General features: G+C 42.9%; 1 protein-coding gene across 1 annotated transcript in view; it reads left to right on the top strand.

Moving 5' to 3' along the window:
* The window catches only part of Cdk5rap2 (CDK5 regulatory subunit associated protein 2), a 188,342-nt gene that overhangs the window by 107,944 nt on the left and 62,343 nt on the right, over positions 1-18,055 (top strand). Inside the window, exons 16-19 of the mRNA XM_059255817.1 lie at positions 95-225; positions 1,580-1,689; positions 3,784-3,912; positions 13,558-13,742. Of these exons, the coding sequence (XP_059111800.1) occupies positions 95-225; positions 1,580-1,689; positions 3,784-3,912; positions 13,558-13,742 (555 nt within the window). The remainder of the gene's footprint in view (positions 1-94; positions 226-1,579; positions 1,690-3,783; positions 3,913-13,557; positions 13,743-18,055) is intronic.

Here is an 18,055-nt window from a genome sequence, read left to right as displayed (position 1 = left end):
ACAAGTGACAAAAAACCCCACAGCTTTGCTTGGCTCTGCATCTTAAAGCACAAATTGGCCTGTTGTATAATTTCTGGTGTTTTGTTTTACCTAGTGTCAGCGACCTGCAGACTGAGCTGAAAGATGTTCTTGCCTTGAGGAAGCAGCTAGAGCAAGATGTGCTTGCCTATCGGAATCTGCAGAAGGCCTTGCAGGAACAGCTCAGAGAAATTCAGAGGCGAGAAGGTACACACTCCTTTCTCTGGCTTTCCTCTTGGTTGTTTCATGTGGAGGGTCTTGGTTGAACTGGAAGGAACTCCAGGCCATGAGATGGAATGGCCACATGGTGCTCTCTGGTGGCTGCATCTGCATCTGTCTGGCAACACTTCCTAGTGAGAGGGCCTGTTAAGTCTAGTTATTCTGTAGAGGGTCTACGGTAGGGTGCATTCTGCTCTCCTGTGTGCAACATTTGCTACTCCAGATAACCTGAGGGACTGGAAGCCCCATTGTCTGGTAATCAATCCTCATAGAGTGGACTTTTCCTGCCCTAGCTCCACTGAGCAGGACCACATAGATATGGAGCAAGATCGCTGTTTTAGAGTCAAATTGGGAGGGCAGCAGGACTAGGGCCCATGGGATAGCACAGTACATCTGGGCCCTTTGCCCTGCTACAAACTGGGCTCCTTATAGTCTGGTTGGTGTCTTGTGCTTGGCATGTGTGTTAAAAACTGGTTGTTGCTGTGGTGGGTGACATTTCTTGAGCCTGTTCTGTGTATAAAGTACAGGGCTCTAGGCTCTTGCCTTTTCACCTCTGTTCCTCACAGTCATCCAGTTAGGCAGAGTTGGTATAGATGAATATGTTAAGCTGGGCATGGGGTCATTGATTTGCATCATTTGACCCAGGATGTGCTGCTTGAAGGTCCAGGGCTCTATCTAGAAACACCAGCACTGGCTATGTATATTAAATCAGATTCTGTTTGTGGGGGTTCCCCACTTAGTAAATGTCCCCTGGCTCTGCTTCTTCCTATACTATTAGAATGTGATGTGTGCCATGGGAAGCAGACCCTGACACACAGGTAACTGAGACCCCTTTGTACCCACTCTGGCAAACAGTTTTTGTATTTTGTGTATGCTTTCTTCCTACAAGAACTCAGGGGCCAGTAAAATACATCAGTCATTTTCATGTCACTTGAGGTCTATGCTTGGGGTCTCATCTATTTTTGTGTATTCATCCCTAAGCAGAACCACTCTTATTTGAACTGAAATTATCATTTACTTGTGCCATCAAGAGTGGTTTCCAGGTACAGTACTTGATAGGCAAATTATAATTCAGGATTGGCCGCAGTGACAGCCTACAGACCCAAAGAAACCACACACTGAGACATGAGCCTATAGAGCAGGCAGAATTACTTTTTCTCTGAAGGTCATGCTTTAACCCTGTAAGCTTCAGCTCTCCCACCCGACTCCACTGCAATTGCTGTAGGTGGAAGGCATGAGGATTGGGCTTGGGAGGATCTGTTTCTAATAGTGTTTCTTCTCTTCTCCATCGCATTTATTTATTTATTTATTTATTTATTTGTTTGTTTGTTTTTTTGTGCAGAAGAATCGTTTTCATTTTATAGTGATCAAACATCGTATCTAAGTATTTGCCTTGAAGAACCCAATCAGTTTCAAGTGGAACATTTTTCTCAAGAAGAACTCAAGAAAAAGGTATTGACCTGACCTGTTTCCTTTTCGGGCTTGTTCTTGTCTCTTTAGTTCCTGACTCCAGATCTGTGCTCTTCTCAAGGTCCTTTCCTCTCCTGCCTGCACCCTCTTTTCTGCATTGCCTCATGGCTCCTCGCGTGCATGGTGCTGGCAGGTGTTCCTCAGGGTGGATTCTTGTGTCCAGGCTGGAGACCTTAGCTCAGGCCCACTCTCCAGAGAAGGTGCTTGGTCAGTGCCCCCCCCCTCCCCCTCTCAAATGAGCAAACTACTTTTCCTTGGTTCATTCACTTCATTGTACCTAATCCTGATTGATATCTCCTCCCATACTGATTGGTGACTATTTGGTTACTTTGTGTCTACATGTCTGGAGCATGATCCCCTTAAGTGTAGTCTTTGTGTTATGTTTATTTCTGATGTCCCAGGACCTGACCCATCTAGTAGGAACTGATAGATTTGAATGAAAATAGTTTGATGTAGAATCATTGCATCTTTTTTAAATGCAAGGTTTTCAGTCTGTAGATCTGTGATGTGGTTAGATTAACACAAAGTTTCAAAGGACCATTGTTAAAAATAGGTGTTTTGAATTTATGTGTGTATGGAGGGGTTTGAGGGTGTGTGTGCATATGCATGCACAAGGAGGCCAAAGATTGGTATTGGGTGTCTTCCTCTATCACTCTCCACCTTATTTTTTTAAACAGGATCTTTTGCTGAGCCTGGAGCTCATACATTTAAGTGGACAGGCTGGACAGCTAGATCTAAGAATTTACCTGTCTCCTCTCTTCCCCATAGTCCTATGTTTAGCAATGTGCTTCGGTGTGCCTGGCTTTACATGAGTGCTGGGTATCAGAATTCAGGTCCTCATGCTTTTGTGGCAGGCACTTAGCTTAACTGACTGGCTATCTTTCCAGCCCATGGGGTCCAGTTTTTATATCTATTTTATTTTTGTGTGTGTATGTGTGTGTGTGTGTGTGTGTGTGTGTGTGTGTGTGTGTGTGTGTGTGTCTTGTACATCTATATGCATAGACAAGGTAGATTTTTTTTTTTTAATTTTCTTTGAAGGGTAAGAACCTTTTGAAAAATAATCAGACACTGGTATTTGGAGCTCATGGGAAACAAAGTGAGTCTGCTCAGTTGCCTGTGTGCTTGGCCTAGCAAGAGCTGGGCCTGGAGTTGGAGTGCTGGACTGATCCTGGGTACCCTGTGCTGTGTTCTGTGGAGTCTGCTGCTCTGTCCCCTGTTAGTGTTTTGATTCTTGCTATGTCTTACGCAGTTTTCCAGATGCTTTAGATGTGGCAGCCCAGAACAGTGATTCTTTGTATCCATGGTTCCTCATTATAAAACAGTCTCTAATTCCTTAGGGGTTTGCTGGCAATAGTTGACAAAAGCTCACAGGGGTTATTGCTTTATTAAGGACCACTTATATGACTGGCACTGCTAACTGGGTATAGAGAAAAGGAGGTCTCTGCCAGCAAGGAAGCTCTGACACAGTTGGAGAAACTTCAGCTCTGGGGCATCTTTCCTCCAGAATGTTCAGACACAAGAAAGAATAATGTTAGCTGCCATTGACCAAGTGCCTTTAGTGTGTTGTGGCTTTGCTCATGATGAGTTCTCATTCTATAGAACTGTGCTATTCTAATATCAATTGTAGACACATGTAGCTGAAGTTTTCCTGTGTCCTGCCTGGTCCGCAGGCTCTCAGAGCCAAGTAAACACACAGAGGCTTATATTAATTAAAACTGCTCGGCCATTAGCTCATGCTAACTACTGACTAGCTCTTACATTTAAACTCAGCCCATTTCTGTTAATCTATATATTGCCACATGTTCTGTGACTTTAACTGTGTGCCATTACACGCTGCTGCCTGGACGGCAGGCTGGCGTCTCCTGACTTAGCCTTACTCTTCCCAGAATTCTCCTTGTCTGTTTATCCCACCTATACTTCCTGCCTGGCTACTGGCCAATCAGCGTTTTATTAAACCAGTGTACAAAAGCATTATCCCACAGCAGACATAGAAGCTGAGGCTAGCTCAGATAGTCTGCCCACAAGTCATACTCCTCTACCTTGAAATGAGACCTCTATCTCTGTGTTTATGTCCAGGTCAGTGACCTCATACAGCTTGTGAAGGACCTCCACACAGACAACCAGCAACTGAAGAAAACCATATTTGATCTCTCTTCCATGTGTTTCCAGGGAAACGACAGAGTTGAGTCAACAAAGCAAACAGAGGTAAGAAGAAATGTTCTTGTTGTCCTGTGCTAATTGCAGAAACAACCCCCATAACCCATTCCCCACCCCTTCCCCCAATTTTTAAGACTGTCTGTCTGAGGAAGTTCTTTGAAATTCTCTTTGCTAGAGTGGAGTCTTGAGGACCCTGTTGGTCATTGGGTCTGTCCCGGGCTTCCTTCAACTCAGATCATGTCTTATCAAATATGTCTGATATCCTGTGGTACTCTTACTGTGGCCTCGCTCTGGCTGTTTGCTGCAGATGCCATATCTGGGATGAGTGGTGTGGTCTCATAGTTGTTTGGAGAGGGCCATGGCTCCAGAGAGCATGGATAGTGTGGATGCAGCCTTAGAATATCCATAGCTTAAAGGAAGACGTCTGCACGCCCCACGTGGCCTCTCATCCTGGTCACTTCTAGGTGTCATTGCTGACATTTGACTCTTTTACTATGTTTGTAACCAGGACCCTGAAACTGTGCTGGGGAGGGAGCCATTGCCTTCCTGTAGCCTTGGCTAGCCCATTTCTCCTGTGAAAGAACCTGGCTCCATATGTGTATTAGCATCATTCTATAGACAGGGTTGTTTTGACCATGGGTGCAGAGGGTCTTTCTGTACTGGAATCCCTCAAGATCAAAACTGGGCTTTTCCTGGGTGGACTTGTCTTATCTCAGCCTGGAGCACCAGGTACATACAGGCCTCACATCTGTGGCCACACTATTTCTTGGGAGAGGTTTATGGGCTGTCTCTCCCCTTCTTCCCAGTGGGCATTGCTCAGAGGCACTATATTTACGCTGTGCTTTGGCTGTCTGCTTTCTTTGAGACAGGGATTATTATTGATCTTGGCCTCCAGGGCTCCAGATAATTTTGAAAACCAAGAGCAACGGCAAGCCACTTACAGGAGAAACAAGTCTCCCGGCTTACTTCCTCTGAGGCCTTGTTTTTAATAAGCAGCTCCTTCTTCACTAGCTCCATTTGAGCTGTAAATGCCGAGTTTTGTTTGTTCATTTGCCCTTTGAAAAAAATCTGTTAAATGTCCCATTATGTCCTTTGGAGAACAGAGGCCTTTTCTTCTGCCCACTCTAAGATCTTAATACCAGCCGATTCCGATTTGAGTCATTCGTCAGATTGCACGTCAATTTGATGTTCCCTCAAAAAGCCTTTTCCTTTATCACACAGTTCCCTTGGCTTTCCCCAGAATGGGGTGGAAAGATCTGCATGGAAAGATGACTACAATTTAAAACGGAGGGAGGAAAGGGAGATGGGGTAAGGGGAGATGGCAAAGAGAGGAGTCTGTTGTTCTCTGGGAGGATGTGGGAATCTCTGTCTTAGTTAGGGTTTTTATTGCTATGAAGAGACACCATGACCACGACAACTCTTATAAGAAAACATTTAATTGGGGTGGCTCTCTTACAGTTTCAGAGGTTCAGTCCATTAGCTTCATGATGAGAAGCATGGTGGCGTGCAGGCATACGTGGTGCCAGAATAATAGCTGAGAGTCCTACATCTTGCAGGCAACAGGAAGTCAACTCACTGGGAGGTATCCTGAGCATAGGAAACCTCAAAGCCCACCCCCACAGTGACACGCTTCGTCCAACTCCAAAAAAGCCACACCTCCTAATAGTGCCACTCTCTATGAGATTATGGGGGCCAGTTACATTCAAACTACCCTTCCACAATAAACAAGGCAGAAACAGCTGGAAATGTCCATATTTTCCACAGCTATCTCTGAGCAGTAGGACTTACAGACTGGGGGCAGAGCATCATTTCTCTTCTCTTGGAGGCTATAAATCAGAAAATAGAGAGATGGGAGAGGGGAGGGGAGAGGAGAGGAGAGATTTTAGAATATGGAGAAATACCCCTTAATCCTGTTGCTTTAAAACAGCATAATTGACATTTCATAACTGTACCTTCTGATTGTGCCACTTATGTTGAAATGCAGTTTTCTTTTTTTTTTCATTTTTCTTTATTAAGAAAATTTCTACTCACTCTACATACCACCCACAGATCCCAATTCCTCCCTCCTCCCACCCCCCAGCCCTCTCTCCCAAGCCACCCCGCATCCCCACATCCCCCAAATCAAGGTCTCCCATGGGGAGTCAGCAGAGCCTGGCACACTGAGCCTAGGCAGGTCCAGGCCCCTTCCCACTGTACCAAGGCTGCGCAAGGCATCACACCACAGGCACCAGATGCAGTTTTCTTATTGTCATTAAGTCATAGCATCATTTTCCATCTAACTGAGGAACTGAAGTTTAATGGCCTAACTCTTATTGGACACATGAATGGCTTCAAGTCATTTTTGCAAATGTCTATACACATTTTTTTTTCTTGTCTCTAGGATTTGTTTCCTTAGACTGTATTCCCAGATGTGTAATTAGTGATGGATGCAGATATGCAATAAGCATACAATTTGTTTTTAGGTACCTTCCCCCAACAACTTTTAATTTGATAAAGATAGGAGTAGTTTAGAAGCCTGATAGAGTTTTTCATGGTTCTTTCCAAAATGACTGTCCTTAATCAGAACCATTGCAGGAGGACCTGAGGATGCACACTTCCCATATTTGGGTAGTTTATGTAGAAGCCACTCATGTGACCAACAGCTCTCCTGTTGTCTTAATGAGCTTAATTATAAAAGTCTCTACCAAGGTGCCCCTGCTTTCTTGTATGTGTTTGCCAGTTATTACTTGATATTAGAGGAGTCTCCATCATATGGGGTTGTTTCAGCAGGACACAGTTAGAGTAGGAATGTTGAAACTCATGATATGCAGCGTGTGGAACTGACATCTTTAGATGTAGACATCTAGAGGGAGGATGCTGGCAAGATGCAGTACTCATGGGGTTAGTGGTTACTGTCATTTACTTGTATTGCTTTTTGTCATATATGTGGTTAGAAACTTGATGATTGGGGGACATGGAGATATATAAAGGAGCTTAATTTAATTGAGTTCAGTTATTAGTAGGGCTGTCACATTGATCAAGAAATGGGCCTTGTGTGACTCTCAAGCAATGTCTTATAAATTTTTCCACTTGGCAGCCCCTTTTCCCCTGAGGACTTTCTATACAGTCTCAGCCACCTAGCTATACATAGCTCATAGTTTTCTAGTAATAAATCATAAAGAAATGGGTTTTAAAGCAAGTCTTTGGTGTACATATAGTTTTACCATTTATTAAAGACAGAAGCAAATTTATATGCTAATGAGATGGATGTGCTTGTTTATTTTTATTTAAAGACTTAAATCTTGGCTGAATATTTATAATGCAGGATGTATAGCATCTTCAACATTTCTCAGAGTTGATTGACATTTTGATTTTATAATATTAATTCTATGAATGTTGCTTTATATAAATATGGAGTAGGAAAATGCAGAAGTATGTTTGGAGACCATTTTAGAAACTGTTAGACAGGGCTGGAAAGATGGCTTAGCAGCTAAGGGTGCTTGCTGCACTATCATGAGGACTAGAATTGGGATCCTAGTACCTATGTAACAAGATGAGCGTCCTTAAACTACTTATAACACTACTGGCCTCCGCATGCACACAGGTGCATATACACATGTACAAATACATTTATATATACAGACAGACACACTGATAAATGAGCACAATAAAATGAAATTTAAAAAAATATTGGCAATTCTGATTTAATTTCAAGCCAAACTTTATTTAACAATTTTTATCTTTTTTTAAGGAGACTTTGCCTCCAACTCAAATAACACTTTTTCACATCAGACATTACACAGTGTAACACACAGGTGAGCCAATCTGATGCTTACACTTTGAGGAATGATAATAAGAAAATGTTAAGTATTTTATGCAATTAATTCATGTGTCCATAAGAGCAGTAAAGTATATGTATAGGAATTGCTTGCATCCAATAGTCTCAAATCAAACGATGGTATTTCAGGCAGTGTTAGTTGGTATTGCATAGTGTGATGGCATGCACACTGCAAGGAGCACATGTTGGGTGTTCAGAATGAAAGCTGTGTTGAAGTTGTGTGATGCAATATAGGCAGCTGCTACCAGAAATCCATTTGAGTTTGAAGTAACTTTGGTTGTCATGTGTTCAGCAACCTTTGAATGTTGCCAGTGTTGTTATGACCCTCACATTCCGTTATGTGACCCTATAGGGCACCACACAAACCAGGTGGTGTGATGAGCACCTACAGTGCCAGCACTGGGGAAGTGGAGCCGGGAGGATCAGAAGTTCACAGTCAGCTTCAGTTACATGGCTTGGGCCACATGACACCCTGGCTCAGAACAAAAAACAAACAACAGTAACAAAATTAAAGTGTACCCAGTTTTCCTGTATAAATATATCCATTAAATGTAAATAACATTAATACAACATTTAGGTCATTACATCAGACTTCAAGCCATTTATTATCTGTAATTCTTTAAAAAAAACACACACACATTGTTCCTTTCTAAATTTATTTTTTACTATTGTGTTTAGAAAAAAAAATGTAAGTAACAACATAATTGAGCCATCTTAAAAATAATTATAGGCAGCCGGGCGGTGGTGGCGCACGCCTTTAATCCCAGCACTTGGGAGGCAGAGCCAGGCGGATCTCTGTGAGTTCGAGGCCAGCCTGGACTACCAAGTGAGTTCCAGGAAAGGCGCAAAGCTACACAGAGAAACCTTGTCTCGAAAAAGCAAAAAAAAAAATAAAAATAAAAAAAAAAATAATTATAGGCATTAACGGAGTACAGTGTATTGTTTGGATACATATGTATACTATGTAATGTTTAAGCTAAGGCAAATATATTTAGCTCATCAAGCATTTTGTCATTTCTTTAAGTTTCATGATGTGCATGTTATTTTATCTGTAGGCATCTACTGTGTAGCAGCTCACATGTTGCTTCCATCTGACTACCTCTCCCAAGCCCTCCCTAGTCTCCTCCTCACCTTCACCAGCCTCCAGGAACACAGATCTCTACATTTCAAAAGACTGACTTGTTTAGATTCCACTTGAGTGAGATCATGTGGTACTTACTAGTTACCTAGACTCTCTTAACACTTCTTACCTGTCTATCATCCTTCTGTCTCTTCAGGAAGAACCTGAAAGTCTACATTTGCTAAGTTCCACAAGTGTATGTGTCTATAAATCAAACCTTTTTTCAAGATCCCCCATGTCCCTTGTGTCAGTCCCCTACCTCACTTGTCCCCCTGCTTTGTCTACTATGTTTTAATTTTCTGTTAGACTTTCACATAATTAGAATCATAGTCAACTCTTCACTCAGGATAATCTTTTTGATATTCACTCATGTGGTTATATGAGCTAATAGTTTCCTATGTAGCATTGTTAGAATGTATTAGTGTTTGTTTATTATGCTGTTAGTAGACTCATGGACAAAAGGTAATAGGAACACTCATGTACCAGTCTTTGGGACATTTTTTTTTTTCTTAGTGAGCACCTAGGAGTAAGTGTAATATTTTTATGCTTCTACAAACTAGTTTAGTAGCCTTGTTTGGTCCTTATTTCCTAAGAATATCTACAGGGCATAGGAGTACACACCCTTAATCCCAATATTCAGGTGGCAGAGGCAGGCAGACCACACAAATTCCAGGCCAGCCTGGTCTATGTACTAAGTGAGGCCAGACAGGGATATATAGCAAAACTTATTGCCTTGTCTCTACTGCCAAGGATTCAAGAAAAATGAAGAAGCCAATAAAGAAAGCTGCTTCAATAGTTTTGTAAACTTTATGTCTTAGCAAGTTTGTTCACATCAGCCTGTTTCATGCTTTGTAGCATTGTAGGTGTGGTTTGTATTCAGCAGATCTATTTGATTTCATAGTTCAAAGGTAGTAGGCGAGAGTGTCCTGGCCTTGAGAACTTTCTATAAAGTGACATTCCAGATCAATTTGTTTTGTTTTACGTTTCTTCTGAAGAACAAGGTTCTTCCTCTAAGAGGAAGATGAGGATTTTAGCTAGGCCAGGAGAGTTAAGATTGCAATTGACTGATTGTAGGAACTAATAAGGTAAAACTCTTGGGATGTAGCTACAGATATCCCATACACACAGTTGCCTGACAAGTGGCCCTGAGCTAAGCGATACATCAGCAACGTGAGATTCCATGTGAGTTTTGGAATAGGTTTGATTGATACCCTTACTGGGCATGGCCGCCTTGGTGTATGTGGAAAGTGCCTCTTAGTTTCTACTTGGTTAATTCGTATGTCTTTTTTTTTAAAAAAAACTTTTCATTTATTCTTTGAATTTTATATCATGCACCCCAAACCCACTCGTCTCCCCGTCCCTTCATATCCATGCTCTGCCCTTGCAACTCCCCCCCCCCCCCGCTAAGAAATGAAAAATAAAAATTAAAAAAAAACCCAAAACCAAAAATGTCTCACCTTGAAGCTGCAGTGTGTCATGGTTGTCACCCAGTGTACCCTTTTGCCCAAACAGCTTTGCATGCAAGTAAGTGTTCATTGCGATGAGTCATTGATCTGGTTCAAGGCTACTACTGCACTATCAATACTGGATCCCCACTGAGACTCCTTTCAGATATCCTGTTGTTGCCCTGTGTCATAGAGATCCTGCAGCTTTGGTTTTGCAGGGCCAGCCCTTTTATATGCTCCCATAGTTCTTAGATGAAGTAGATGTTGGGCCTGAATCTTGGCACCACGTGGTAGTTGAGTTGGTCAGCCCACCTGCCCTCCTATGCCAATGCCAACAGGGCCAGCTCTCCCTCTGGGCCAGCTCTCCTGGCTTTGATAGCTGGCAAGGGGCAGGACCGGCTCTCCCACATTCACACCATTGGGGCCAGCTGTCCCTTACCCACACCATGAGAGCCAGTTCTTCATCACTACCCTGATGAGGGGCAGGACCCAGCTCACCCTAGTGCCAATACAGGCAAGGAGCAGGGCTAGCTCTCCCACACATATACCACCAGGGCCAGTTCTCGCATGCTGCCCAGGCAGGGGGCGGGGCCAGCGCTCCCATCAACCACAAGCTGTGAGGGTTGGGGCCATCTCTCCCATACCCACACTTCCATACTGCCTGCAAGGGAATTCATATGTCTTATGACCAAAATTTTGGATGTTTGGAGACTTGGACTCTTGCTTTCCTGGGAACTTTGTACTGTCCGTTCTGGGGAACACAGAATGCAGAAACACTGGGACTTTAAAGCTTTTAAGGCATTTCAGATTCATGCGGTCTCTTTTAAGTCTTTCATTTCCAAAAGTGTAAAGTTATCATCAGTAACCTGACACTCTTCTCACTGGAGATGAGGACTTTTTGTCAGCAAAATGACAGTGTTACTGGGACTGTCCATCTCACATGTGTGACATTCTAACAAGAGGTTTATTCCCTGGGCTAAATAGGAGAAGTGATGAATAATTTGGGTACACCATAAATTTCATTTACTGCTTTTTTGCTCTTTGCTATTTTCAATTCCATCAATAGCTATTTTTTAAAAATCTTGTTACCCTTCTATAATCTGAAAGTGGATTTAGCAAAGGCAGAATGGCAGCGGCCACAGAGAGCATGCTCAATTTCCAGCCTCACAGGAAGACCATGCAGGACCAGGGAAAGGCCCCCAGTTGTTTTGTGGGGGGATTTATCCATAGCCAGCAGCTCTGACTTCAACTAATTTTTATCTCATGGCTTGACATTTGTTTGTTTGTATTTTGTTGTTGTTCTTGACTGTTTGGCTTTTTTTTTTTTTTTTGAGAAAAGACATCACTGACTTGTTCATATTCATGCTGGACACTTTTGTTGTTGTTGTTATTGCATTTTTCACCCTAATCCATGCTCCATATAGCTGCTGGCTAGCAAGGAGGATAAAGACACAATCAAAATTGAAGCAGATGATGAGAATCATTTCCAGAGTGACCAGCATTTGGAACAGAGTAATGTGGTAGAAACATAGTTTACTCCTTACTCTGGCTCACCATGTCCAAGTCAATCTGCGGTCTGGAGTATTTGTAGTCCATTTTCTCTTCATTCTTCCTGCATTATGTTTCTCCTTTATGCCAGTGGGCAGCAGAAAAACTGGTTTCTTTTTTTATCAGAAGTTATAAAGTGGGTGATGGAGTCAGCCATGAAACATACCTGGACATAAGAACTGGGTAATTATAGAACAGTAAGAATTGCCTGTTGGACCTGAATAGATATTTAAAGAGCTAATCCACCGTTCGTTTTATGTATTGAAAACTGAGGCCTTTGAGAGGAGATGATTTATCTAGAGCACAGATTAGGGCTCCAGTGATGGAGGTAGGATATGAATCCTTGTGTCTGGACTCTTATGAACTATCAGGTCATCAGATTAAAGTGCCAGTGTTCCCTGATGGAACAGAGTGTCTCTCTGCAATCTCTTGACCCTTATAACCTAGCTCAGTATTACTCTGGTCATTAAGTCCATCCATATAGAATCTTCTAGTCACATTGCTACTGAATAATTGGACTAAACAATCTCCAAGCTTAAAAGAACCTTAAATATTGAGATGTGGTTGGATATGGATTGATTGGATATAGTAAGAGGTGGGTACTGTAGGTGTGGAATGTTTGGTCTCCAAGGTATCCACATTCACAAGAGTCATGAGTGGCCAATAGCTGATATGGATAGTTTTGGAACACAAAGCAATGGAAATGGGGGCCTTGGAAACCCATGAACCTGCTTTTGAGCCTTGGCCATGTCACTCCAGTCTGTTTTCCTTCATTAACTACCCTTCTGGGAAGGGTCTCTCTGATACTGAAACCAAAGGGCATGTAGTAAGTACTCAGCAAATAATAATAATTTCTGCTTTTATTACTGTAGTCTAATTTTTTTCCTTTTTTGGAGATTGCTTATTTGATGGATTTAATAACTAGATTGGTGACAAAAAAAAGATCCTATAAATAACAGCTCATTTGTGTGAATCTTGTCTTCCATTTAAAAAAATATTAATCATTTTTCCAGTGTGGAGAGATAGAGTGATGGCTAATATGTATATATCACTAACAGTAATGAAGTCAAGAGGAGTTATTTATAGACTTTTTGAGAAAATTTACAGCTTTGGATAGGAGAGAAAGGATGCTAATTGTACCATCTCCGGACATGCCCAGAACAGGCTTTAACTAGAAGTCTCTGTGGTAGTGCTCCTCTGGGAACCCCAATGACCCAGGAAGGTGGATTTGTAAATAACATCTCCATGGGAATTAAGAACTCTCCACCCTCCTAATGAGATATATCAAATCCCTATTTTACTATGTGTCAGTAGAGTAATAATAATGTATGTGTCTATAATCTAAGCAATGATGTTATATGAAACATATAACTATCCAAAGCATGATTGAGGACATTCATTCCGCATTCTTCTTAGGAAGAATTTCCAAGGAGTGGACTTATAGGATGGGAGAATATGCATCCAGAGGGCTCCTGTAGTGAGTCAGACACTTACCCTAACTTGGCCATCTTATTTTATTCTCTGAACCATAGCAAGGGATATGGTACCACTTTGGAGTAAGAAAATTGAGGCTAAGGAAAGTGATACAAATGCCTCCCTTTCTTAACATGAATGTGAATGTATGGACTTGCAGGCCTGTATCCTCCCTTTCCTTCCTTGTCCCTGCCTGTGGACCAGTTCTCACTCGCCTGTATCCCTTTCTTATCCGCCTATCCTTCCCATTCTCTATATACCTCTGTCTGACCAAACACTTTCATTTGCAGATCATGGAGGACTATGCCAAGGGTGGCTGCAAAAATGGATATTTAAGACACATGGATTCCAGCATTTTAGGCCATGATGGGGTTCCCACACCTGGTATCCCTAGAGACCAGAGCCTGGAAGACGAGCTCCTACGCATGCTTGACACTTTCTTCCAAAAGAAGGCCACAGTTTCGCTGGAATCCAGGTAGACATGGGCCCAGGTACCTCTTCATTTGAGGAGGTTTGAGGAAGAATACACTCACTTTGCTGAATGGACTCAGGTGGTGGTGTGCAGTGTACCTGAGAGCTCCTGAAATGGCTGGGAAAGAATCTTGCCAGTCGTGCAATTAAGTAATTAGACTGCATGCTGGTGGCTGTGAGGGGACTTGAGCAGAGCCACATTCAGGCCCATTACAAAGAGATGAGATAAAGCTTTCCCTTAAAATTATTCCTGAGAGTCTCAGAAAGCTGCCTGGCTGTCAGGAGCTGGAGGAATCAGCCCTCCTGGCATCTCTGGTTTTGGCATCAGCTTAAAAACAACATTGCAGTCGTGACTCTGCTGTTTTATGTTGAGCTGGAACTAAATTCTTTTCTCATTGTATCTGCTGGGAGTTGTTCCTATGTGGGGAAATACTACAGGTCTTTTTCCTGACATAAAGAAGGAGAAACATTAGATATGTTTGTATTTTATAAATCAGTCCTTTACGAGCTGTTTCCCCTTTCATATTCCTTCTAGGCCATCCACGGCAGCTGCTTGGGCTTTGAAGCCAGTAAGAGCTGTGCTGGTTTTTCTCATTATCTCAGTTTCTCTGACTGCTTCTCAGGGTTGCTGGGCGGACTAAGAAAAAAGTAGGAAAATTGACTAGTCTGAGGTGTATCTCAACAAAAGTTCTCAGTTCTGATACAGGCAGAAAAACACAAGTTGCTACCGCTTTAACTCTTGGCAAGAGCCAGACACCCTAATCTTCCTTACATCATTGCATTACTAAGCCTTGTGGGACCCTTCTGCTGAAAAGAAAACTGGAACATTGTTTTTGGCAAGCTTGATGTGGCCCAACTTCTTAATCCCTGATACCTAACATTTTCTGAGTATGAGTCCTCTGAAGAGACATACCTACTTCATCTTCAAAGGGACTTGAACAATCTTAGTTGGTTCTCAAGACTAGAGAGTTTCTGGAGCCTCTGAATACCCAACCTTGTAAAGTTTGAGGTAAAAGGTACCACTGCTCCCAGACCTTGTAGGACCAAATGGATATTGTGAACTGGGGACTGTGGTGAAAACAAGGTAGGATGGGAGATGTATGTGCTTGCTTCTAGTGGACAAGCTTTTCTATTCCAGCTAGTTGTCAGAAAAGCATGTAAGCACTCATCACACGTCTTCAAAATTGGTATTGTTAATCTCATGAGTTGTAAAAATTCCAACCTAATTATGGTTTAGAGAAAGCCCCTTATGAGCCAACACTGAAAGCAAACATGTTGTGATGTTTATACTTGGGTACCTGCTTTCTCTTGCACTTGCCTGTCCCATACACTTTCCAGTCACTAGCAGCTACAGCTCGTTAGAAAAAGAAGCCTAACTCTGCCTAACCTTCGTTTTTGAACACTTATTCTTCCCTGTGCACTACTGAACCCATGATGGTTTGGTCATGGTTCCAAGGTCCTATTGAAGGCCTGACTTGTATACATGCTCTAGACAAGGCCCTGGTTAGCTACTTTACAGGCTCAGCTTTACATGCCACAAAGATGGGAGGAAGGTAACACTTTGGACCCAGCATTCCCTTAGCCATTGGAGAATTTTCTAGGAATGGGCGAGTGGGAGATATTCAGTATTTTCCTTGGTCAGGGCAACACTAGTCCTATGCCTAGAAATTCCTTCTAGAAGTGAGATGTTTGTGTTGCTCTTGGTGGGGCGGGGGTGTCTTTGAACAGAGCTCCTGTCTGGCTCTGCTATTCAGATCTGTGCCATCTGTCTCCATCTTGATTTCTTCATTCCTAGAGATGATGGTACTTATCCCCTAGGAATCTTAAAAAGATGAAATAAAATAATAGATCTGGAGTATATCTATAGCACTAAGTAAAGTTTTGTGACTATTGCTGCTCAAGTCTTGTGTTGCAAGGGTGAGTTTGATGACTGCCTGGGCTACATAGAAGACTTCGTTTATTTTGTTTTTGTTGTTGTTGTTGTTGTTGTTTTAAATACCTTTCCTATTAATTCCACCCTTTGCCACTCAGCCCAGGGAAGATTTTGTGAATACCATATGCAGCAGGTACACCAGCCAGCTAATGATGTGTGTCTCTATTTATTACCAAGCCAGTGTCTGATGACCCCAGTGCAAACTTTGATAGACTTAGGCCTAAGACTTCTCCTCAGCCTTTGAGACTTTCTACTTTCTAGCCTTCCACCTGGAGGAATTGTGAAAATGGAGAGACTCCAGAGTGACTGACTCCACTTGTCTGCCAGAAATGATCAGGAAATGGCTCATTAGTTGTTGTGCACTTTCCCAACTAAGCAACTCACTGTTGGTGGTGGTGTGAGAAGGCCAGGGCAGCCTGCCTTGTGGAATGATCAATGCTCCCTTTCCTTTTCCTTGGCATTCACCTTCTGTGGATTCCTAGTCCTTGCCTTACATGTTTCCAGTTTCACCCTCTAGAGGCATGATTCAGAATTTCTTCATCAAAAGTTTTTGGTCTCTGTAGTTCAATGTCAAGTGATAGTTGATAGCTGAAAAATTGTAAAAATATGAAAGAGGAGCACTAGTATGTTTAAGAATTGTTTTTGAAAGGCTCATACAATTTTGAGTTCCAACTGACCGCAGAAGATCTGATTTGTACCTGTGGGCATAGTTGAGAGATAGATAGGTGTAGAACCACCAGAATGTGAGGCTGGCAGGAGGTCTAAAGATGGCACTGGAGAAGTGGCCAAAGGGACTGGGCTAGGATTAGATTGTCAGGGAGAAGATTGGCTAGTGTTTGGGGGTACATTTTATAGTTCAGAGGGAATAGAAACTTGGGGGTTCTAGAAAGGATCCGACCCTATAAGTCCAGGGATCTCGCTGGTGTTCTGGTCTCCACCTCCAAAACCTAGGCTGCTTCTCTAGCCCTAGCTTTCCATCATTTTCTCCGGGATCATTGTGACAGCCTCCTCCCATTCAGGCATCACAGTGCTGCTGATAGGCATTTAAACATGCAGTGTGTTATTCTACCTAGCTGTGCATTTCCGCTAGCCATGTATCTGATAGCCCACTTCTTAGCTGTTTGTGCTGTTCTTACCTTTCCTTCTCTGCAGAGGCCATACAGCATCTTGGTACTGAGAGCAAATCTCAGAGTAGCCTTTGTTTCAGGGCTCTGGTACATACTAGTCCCACTTATTTTACACTGGTGCTTTTTTCTTCCTATTCCCTGAGACCTAGCCTAAGCCTGTTACACCCCAGCCTTGGCTAGCAGCTCATATTGCCTGTGTCTCTAGGGCCTGTGTGCCTGACACTTACTGTGGCAATCACTGAACTATTTTTCAGGTTCTCTTTTTCCCTATCCCACTAACTGAGGACCCCATTTCATTAGTCACTAAACAGATAGAAACAATCACATCTGAGCCCCTGTTGGACTGTCAACTGCAAACTGCCTTTTCTAGGGTAGAATAGAAGGATCCCTGCTGCTATCCAAGAACAGTCCTCCCCTTGTGACTTCACTTCTGACCTCCTAGCTCCCTGTCTTTTCTGAATCCCCCTCCTTTTTTTTTTTTTTTTTTTTTTGCCTTTTTTTCTGAGTCATTTTCATAAGCGTGAGACACACCTGATATTAGACGTTTGGGAAGAGTGCCTCCTTCCCTTCTGATTTCACATCCGTTTCAGCTACTGTCCAATTTCTTTATTCTCACTTGAGGTAAAATTTCTCAAAAGAATTGCTGACATTCACAGCTTCCACCCTCTCCCATTCTCTACACCATCATAAGAGCCCTCACAGCTTTTGCCTCTGTCCAGTCAGTAACAGTTTCTAAACTGTGAAATCCATTGCCAGCCTTGAGCAGCAGCTGCCCTTCTGCCTGGCTGCCTGTTTCTTTTCACCTCCCTGCCCTCTCTCCCTCTCTGCCTCCTCTGTTAAAGGACACTGGTGTGTCCCAGAGCCGGGGTCTCGGCCCCTTTCTTTCTCCATGCCTCCACTCCTTCCTGCCATTGGAATGGGCTATGTGGCTCTGATTTCTGCATCGTGATCCTAACAGGTCTTAGTAACAGCCAGCTGTGTGCTGGACACCTCCTCCTGACTGTGGATCAGACATTTCAGTGCTGACCTATGACCCACGTGGTGCCACTCTGCTACTTTCTAGTATTAGTCATGTTTATGTCCACATTGCTTAATAGCTGTAGCCCAAAGTGCAAGCTCCTCGGTCCCTAAAGCCCGTACGTAGCGAGTCCTCACAGTCACCCCTCAGATTATAGCCCTACATCAGTCCCTTCTCCTCTCCACTCTTCTCACTGCCGACATCTCTTGTTTGGACTCCTGCAGCTGTGCAGCCTTCTT

The sequence above is a fragment of the Peromyscus eremicus genome, chromosome 2, assembly GCF_949786415.1.
Source record: "Peromyscus eremicus chromosome 2, PerEre_H2_v1, whole genome shotgun sequence".
NCBI classification, from domain to species: Eukaryota; Metazoa; Chordata; class Mammalia; order Rodentia; family Cricetidae; genus Peromyscus; species Peromyscus eremicus.
This window is presented reverse-complemented; position numbering and strand designations above follow the sequence as displayed.